Source organism: Helianthus annuus, chromosome 10 (genome assembly GCF_002127325.2).
Source record: "Helianthus annuus cultivar XRQ/B chromosome 10, HanXRQr2.0-SUNRISE, whole genome shotgun sequence".
Classification (NCBI taxonomy): Eukaryota; Viridiplantae; Streptophyta; class Magnoliopsida; order Asterales; family Asteraceae; genus Helianthus; species Helianthus annuus.
Window position 1 is genome coordinate 22,647,777 of NC_035442.2, and position 8,606 is coordinate 22,656,382.

Consider the following 8,606-nt stretch of genomic DNA (forward strand, 5'->3'; position numbering starts at 1 on the left):
TTGATTATATATGTCGATTTTGATTTTAGATGTAAATTGAATTGGTGATATGATATGTTGAAGAAAGAATTGAAAGATTAATGCGAGTTAGGGTTTTGAACGGAAAAGAGTGACGAGGTCGGGGTTAACTCTGTGGTGATATGACGGGTTCTGGGAACTTAAATCTCTTTTGAACAAGTAATATCTTCTGAACACCGATGCTGAATGTCGATATCAAGATTCAACTCTGTCATTACAATTAACAATCAACAAAGGACAAAGATAATCTCATAAATAACATTAGTAAAAATAGAATCTTTTATAAGCATCTGTTGGAACTTTTCTATAGCTCAATGACAGAATCCCACCAGTTGAAAGATGAATTTGTGCAATTGAAAGGATTTGGGGATCCTGAGAATATATAAAAGAGAGAGAGAGAGAGAGAGAGAGAGTGAGAGAAATTCATAAATAATTTATTTTTTAACTATACGGGTATTTTAGTCATTTAACAACATTTAACCAAAAAATTCTAACAGTGTTAAAAATTTGGACTCAAATGGTTAAAGAAAATGCTTATAGGGACTCAGGTCGTTAAACTTTTTGCTTTTGGACTCAAGTGGTTAAAACCCACAAAACACAGGGACTTAAAAAGTAATTTACCCTATATTAAATTTAAGAGTAACATGCACGGATAGTCCCTGTGGTTTTGTAAATTAACAGCTATAGTCTCCAACTTTTGTAAAATGCACGAATAAGACGTGTGTAAATGAGGGAGTTGCAGGTGGTGAGGGTGGGGTGGGGCCACTTGAGTTAACTTTGTCTTTTAATATTTTTTAATACAATAAGGGCATTAAGGTCATTTTACACCCACTTAACTGAGAAAACTAACCCCCATTCACTTCAGGGACTATCCGAGTAACAAACTGTCAAACCACAGGGAGCACCGGTGTAATTTCCAAAAGTTAGGGACTATAGGTGTTATTTTACAATACTACAGGGACTATCCGTACATTTTACTCTAAAATTAATAATTTAAATTAAGTAATAATTATCTACGATTAAGGAATTAAGATATAATTTCTAACCGAGTAATTAATATAAATAAATAATAAGATATTTTTTGGAACTTTATCCGTAATTTCTTAAATGTTTGAAACATATTAAATTTAGTAATTTAAAATACATAATAATTATATACAATTAATGATGGTTAAAATAATGACAAGTGTTCCTCCATTGGTTTTTTTATTATATAGTACTAGCGGTAAGACCCGTGTGCAAACACGGGTCGTTTCTTAGAAAACCACGCATAACACATATTGACAGAGAGTAAAAAATAATTAGTGCAGACTTACAAAATTGATATAAATTAATGATCAATAGGTTTATTCAACAGCAATTCCATTATGTTGATAGCAAACCACCGTTGTCTATTAACTGTTAAAAACTTCTGTTGCTTTCCAACAGACTTTACTAAGAGCTGTCATCCATTATCTCCAACAGAGCTTGCCAGATGGATAGATAGTAACTATCAGATGTTAGGTCAGTCATCAGAAATCACAAAGGTTAGTAAACAGATGTTAAGAGAATAATGTTATTAACAACATGTGTTCTCAGGATAGGCTTAATGCAGAGCAAATATCGGATGCTTTCAAAAAGTTGTATTGCTTTCCAACAAACATTTCCTAACAACAGTTCATCCATTATACCCAACAGACGTTGCCAGGTTGACAGATGTTTAGTATCATCATAGATTTTGTAAAACTTCTTTGTAAACCACATTAGTAGTGGTTGTACAGACTCGTTTCTCTTTATCACAAATCAAAATTTTTAACCCATTCCTACTTTTTACTCTATATACATCAACATAGAGCTGGCCATGACTAAACAATGGACGTGGAAGATATAAACCAACACGCTCCAATGATTGTCCTTGACTTTTATTTGTTGTCATAGCAAAACACAGTGAAAGTGGGAATTGTCTTCGAGAAATCTTCACTGCTATTCTTTTATCAGAAGGTGTCATCTTCAGTCTTGAAATCAAAGTATGATGACCTATATTAGTCCCTGTGATAATTTTTGCTTCAATCACAACTTTTCCGAGCTTCGTGACTTGTAAACGGGTACCATTACACAATCCATTTGCATGATCAATGTTTCTGAGTAACATCAGTGGAGCACCAAGTTTCAGTACTAATTTATGGTTAGGTAAACCAGATAAACGAAGATTGTTTAACACATCAGGAGGAAACAATGCCATATTAAGCTCTGATTCTTCTTCCGATTGGCATAAACTATCTGAACTAAAATAAACCTTTTCTTCACCAGGCAGACTCTCTAATAACTCTTTATTTATTGAATCCACTACTTCATTAGTTGGAGCAAGAATCGCTCTTTGTTGGAAATACGTTAAATCCCACAAAAACTTATTCATGTCCGGATATATAAATGAAATGAGAGAAGAAATAGGATTGACTTGGTCATGAATAAGTAAATCATCTGGTATTTCAATATCAATCTCACCATCATTTTCTTCACCAAGCAGACCATCACCAAGCTTTAAAATCCATTCTCCAAATTCCTTTATTTCTTTCAAATCTGCTTCCTGACAACCAACTCTTAATCTCATATTCTCAGTTAGCTTTAGTATTTGACAGTGCCGCCATATATAAGAAGCATCGACTATCATTGTTCTGGTACCTTTAGGGATGACCGGAAGAATTTGTCTAAAATCACCACCAAATAGAATTACCTTTCCCCCAAATGGCTTAGATTGCATGTTCGGTTGACTGGAACGTGATATGTCTCTCATTGTTCTATCAAGAGCCTCGAAACAATGCTTGTGAGTCATAGGTGCTTCATCCCAAATAATCAATGTTGCTCTTTTAGTTAAATCACCTAACTCAGTATTCTCATTAATGTTGATTGGAATTACAAACCTTGAATGAGCAGTTCTACCACCATCCAGCAAAAGTGAAGCAATTCCACTGGATGCAACATTCAATACAACTTCACTTTTTGATCGTAATGCAGCTAAGAATGTCTTCCAAAGAAATGTCTTTCTAGTTCCACCATAACCATATACAAAAAACACACCTCCATCACCTTTTTCAATCGCTTCCATAACAATTTTATATATCCTTTCCTGTTCGGAAGTTAAACACTTTACATAACCATCATGTTCCCTTTGAAGAGCTAGTCTGTCATACGATAATTGTTTCATTACCAATTAATTGTTCGACGATGAAACATAATTGTCCGGAACACTTGGCACATCATCGAAATTTCTCATTGTACTTCCATTGGTAAGTAGCAACTTTTCAATTTCAGATAAACAGACATTTTCAAGTTCTTCTTGTTGAAGATCCAAATCTAAAACAAATGTTGAAAAAAGTATTAGTTTTTCCCAATAACAGAGCTATTGCATAATTTTAATGTAGTTGTATATAACTTTAATAAAATAATCACATTACCTACAATACAGTTATCTTTCGCTCGTTGCTGATACAGAATGTCTTCACATAACAGGGACTTCGTTTCTGACCAAAAAACACCAAGACGAGATATCGAATTTGACAGCAACAACATTACAAAAAAAGTCCTCAAGAAATATCCGGTTGACCATGTGCTAGCTTCTTTGACAGCATTAACATATTTTTTTATCATCATCCAACAGTCCCCGTCCAAAACATGTATCTTTAAATGTTCGAAAACCTGCCCATCAACTGTTTTTGTATCTTCAAAACAGGTTGGTCCCTTAATATGATTCAGTAAAATCCTTAGGTAATAACAATCACCAAGTGATGGTGGGACATAATGTATCCTCCCAATTGATCCATACGGATGATTTCTTCGATTCCATTTGCGATTTTTAGCATTCCCTACATAATATCCCGGAAACTGAACATACCTCAATGTCCTGGCAAATTCATCGAATTTATTACAATTCATCCACTCTGTAAACCTTGTCATTTTCACAGTTGGACCAATAACAATATCACACAAATTATCATGATCGTTATACACAATACTCTGACCATCTTCACAATGAAAAGGTAATACTTCAACAGCTGAATATCTATAATGTATATCATACATGAATATTCTCCAAGTAGCTTGAAAAACAAAAGCAATGACTCTATCAGGCCCCTTATTAATATATTTAATCAAATATTTGATAGAACCTAACTAGTTGAACCGTTCAATGTTAACGTGGCACTCATACTTTCTGAGCAGGAGAGCATTTTAAGGAACTACAAATCTATTATCAAGTGTCACACCATTCTTTACTACTGTATTACTTGTTTGACGACGACGATAGACAGGATATCCTTCAGAATCAACACAAGTCTCATCTACATATTTTTTGGGAAACTTTTTAGAACATTTTTGCTGAACCATACCTAGACAAAGTGGGTTGTCTGTACCACATGGTCCATGAATCATAAATTGCTTGATAAGCTCATATAATTCAGGATCTCTTTCTTTATCTGGTATCTCAGCACTAATAACACAATCAATATCAGATGCAGTTGGAAATTTGCTTTCAGCACCCAAGAACAAACATATGTGAGCATGTGGGAGTCCATACTTCTGAAATTCCACTGTATACATAACTGAAATTTTTGAACAGTGAGCTGTTAAATATAATTAGATGTTCAAAGTAAAAAATATAACTAAAGGGTACCTGCTTGTATATCACCAAAGAATTTATCTTTCTTGAAATCTTTTATAAGATGATCTAATTTACACTTGAATAATCTAGAGATAATATCCGGTCTGTCTTCAGCATTAAGAGCTTTATCGTGCAAACACCTGTAAATATCAGGCCAGTTTGGATTACAAGTCACCGTTATGAATAAATTGGGATATCCAACAGACTTGCAAATTGCCATAGCATCCAAGTACTTTTGCATCATATATCTAGAACCACCAGTAAATGATGAAGGTAAAAGTATAGGTTTACCACAACTTGAGGCATTATTCTCTCCACTTTCAACAGTAGCATTCAAGTTCTTAAGACTTTGCATTCTAAGTTTAGGTTGTTGGGTCCTTATATAATTCAACCTGGCAGATTCTATCATCGTGTATCCATCAACCAAAAACTTCTGAAATAGTTTTTTCGCATTAAGTAACAATGAAAATTGATTCTGTCTATCTTGAATTTTGTAACAAAAGAATTCTCTAATTGTAAGATTGGTTCTAAGTACCTCATTATCAATCGCAATCCCTCTATGTTTAATACCAACTCTATAACCATCTTCTGCATATGGGAAAATAAGTGGATATTGCAAAGCAAGGTAAGAGGGATGAAGCTCACTAATTCTTTGAAGACCACCAGACTTCTTTCTAACAACAATGTCCCGTTTATCAAATGCTCCATCAAAATCACCAGTTATTAACGCAACAATTTCTGATGTTGTTGGCAAATTGTGAACTCTTCCATCCTTATCTCTTGTTCCAATAAGCTTCAAGCTTACATCTTGAAACTCATTTTCTTGAAAACAATCTCTTACCATTCTGAAGGACTGGACAAGAGGATTGCAAGAATCCAACATATCTTTAAGACCCTCTATGGTTGTACTATCAAGCTGGTTGTTTCTTGTAGTTTTGCATTCTATCTGAGAACTGCCAGAAATATAAAATGTTAAAATTTACATTCATTTCAAATGATAATGAATGTAAATATACTGAAAAGCAAAATATATATTCATAAATGCCACAATTATCATATAGAAATTACCTTACTGCTTTTTGACGATTTACCACTTCGTTTTGTGAATCATATATGTAAAGCTAGGAGAATTTGGGTTCTTCCCCATCGCCCGAAAGTATACTACCCATTCGATGATAATTCTGACCTTGTAGTCTAAATACATAAGGACCTTTACCTCTCTGATAACTTTTGTCAACCTTCCCACCAAGAGATGTGAAGGAAAACATCATGTTATATGCTCGAATATTATCCATGAAATTGCGAGACTGTGAGGTATGACTTTTATATAAATGACGTAGTAATGGAGGAGGTGTAGGCGGTCGTGGTAGCTCAACATCTCCATTTGAACAATAAAGAGAATATGATGTTTTCTTACGTTTTTTATTTCCCCTAAGCATTTCATCTTCCCATAACATTGCATCACGTTTAGAACTCATAAAGATGGCATCTCCATGATCAATATAATCTACAGACTTAGCAAATTTATAAGTCAACATAAGTTATCTACATATTGAAAACTTTACAGGAATTTACATTCGTATCTTATGCCTTTAGAAATTCCATGAATCTTCTTAACCACAGAATCTGCTAACATCTCATCACTCATTTGTAATTCAATTTTAGATAATCCACCTATATTGAAGCTTGTAAAATAAGACATATATAACAATTCATAAAACATAAGATTAAAAAAATATTTTGTTTCCAAAAATTTAAAACATACAATTTGTAATATCTGATAATGGAGTCCTCTCAACAAAATTAGATGTTTGCTTAGTACTTCCAAAAGGAGTGTGATGGACATTCCTTGATGAGATTTTTCTTGATGAATCTTATAAGACAAAAGTATATAAAATAAACGAACAAAAATACAATTCATAATTAAATTAGAAAAAGATATCTGCAGTAAGTTTACCTTTTTCATTTGTAGATGAGTGACACACATTACTACTAATATCTGGAATAGCATAAGTAGGAAGGTGATACACATTCCTTCTTTCGACATTGGTGGTTGAAGCTTGTAAAATAGAACATATGTAAGGATTCCAAAAACATAACATATACATACATATTTCTTTTAAATTTTGTTTGCAAAACTATAACACATACCACTTGAAGTATTTGAAAATGGAATCCTTTCAATAGAATCAGATGTTGATGCAGGATGACAACCTCTGTTGTTTCTCTTTTGTTGAAGAACATACTTCCTTTTTTCTCTTTCTTCAGCTCACATTTGACGTTGAATTGCTTGAAGGTCAACTTCATACTTACTTGAAATTGTGTTATCTGTTTCCACAATTTAAAATACTTGAATGAAAAAGATTGTTGACCACTCGAGAAAAGAACTTTGAAAGTATTCTGAAAATTATTTGAAATTACCAAAAAAAAAAATATGCAGCAAGTATACCTTTTACTTGTGTAGATGAGTGAAACAAATTACTACTAATATTTGGAGTAGCATAAGCAGGAAGATGATACACATTCCTTCTTTCAACATTGGTGGTTGAAACTTGTAAAATAGAACATATGTAAGGATTCCAAAAACATAACATATACATATATATTTCTTTTAAATTTTGTTTGCAAAACTATAACACATACCACTTGAAGTATTTGAAAATGGAATCCTTTCAACAGAATCAGATGTTGATGTAGGATGAAAACCTGTTTTGTTTCTCTTTTGTTGAAGAACATACTTCCTTTTTTCTCTTTCTTCAGGACAACTTTGACGTTGACTTGCTTGAAGGTCAACTTCATACTTACTTGAAATTGTGTTATCTGTATCCATAATTTAAAATACTTGAATGAAGAAGATTGTTGACCACTCAAGGAAAGAACTTTGAACATATTGTGAAATTTTTTTGAAATTACCAAAAAATATCTGCAGTAAGTATACCTTTTACTTCTGTAGATGAGTGAAATAAATTACTGCTAATATTTGGAGTAGCATAAGCAAGAAAATGATACACATTCCTTCTCTCAACATTGGTTGTTGAAACTTGTAAAATACGAAACATGTGTAAGGATTCCCAAAACATAACATATAAATATATATTTCTTGTAAAATTTTGTTTGCAAACCTATAAGGCATACCACTTGGAGAATGGAATCCTTTTAACAGAATCGGATGTTGATGTACGATGAAACCACTGTTGTTTCGCTTTTGTTGCAGAACACGCTTCCTTTTTTTCCTTGCTTCAGCACAGACTTGACTTTGACTTGGTTGAAAGAACAGTTCATACTTACTTGAAATTCTATTATCTGTATCTATAATTTCAAATATCTGAATGAAGAAGATTGTTGAGCACTCAAGAAAAATACTTTCAAAGTATTTTGAAAATGATTTGAATTATTTGAAAAGGAAAGCTATATTATTAGGGGGTAAAATGTAAGTTCCTTATCTCAATGGCGGTAAAATGTAATTTATTATTCCAATGGTGGTTTACCTTTTTACATAGAGGCAGATAGAAACATACTTTACCTTTTTAACGACTATCCAAATCCCCCTTTACAAAATTGTTTGTCTGATCTCATAAAAAGTGCTTCAAGTTTTAATCACCGGTGTCCATTTCAATATTGAATCACTTCACTTGAATACTTCTTACTTTTGACATCATCAACTACTTCGATCAAGGTATAATAATATTTATTAAAATTTGTATATACATTAGTTTCATATGCACATGATTAACAATTGTTATAAAGACTGTTCTCAATGTATTGCATCTTTTAGATGATATATCAATTTAATTTTACAAGTTTTTTTATTTTTTATAATGTTTCCGATTTGAAGTTTTATTTGATAAGATGTTACATTTGGATTCTTGAAAGCAATCGATAAGGTATATTTAGTTGTTTTTCTTACTTGATATTAAAGAATATGATTAAATGACAAATCTTTTATTTATGG

The 8,606-nt window shown here is 32.5% G+C and overlaps 1 protein-coding gene across 1 annotated transcript; it reads right to left on the minus strand.

Moving 5' to 3' along the window:
• Window positions 1–1,726: 1,726 nt before the first annotated feature.
• On the minus strand, window positions 1,727–3,103 carry LOC110880758 (ATP-dependent DNA helicase PIF1-like). Its single transcript, XM_022129215.1, has one exon. The coding sequence runs from the start codon at window positions 3,101–3,103 to the stop codon at window positions 1,727–1,729; it is 1,377 nt and encodes a 458-aa protein (XP_021984907.1).
• Between the last annotated feature and the right edge of the window lie 5,503 nt (window positions 3,104–8,606).

Bases quoted from the DNA above. Each gene is read 5' to 3' on its own strand.
- LOC110880758 (XM_022129215.1), bottom strand. From the start codon at position 3,103: ATGGAAGCGATTGAAAAAGGTGATGGAGGTGTGTTTTTTGTATATGGT.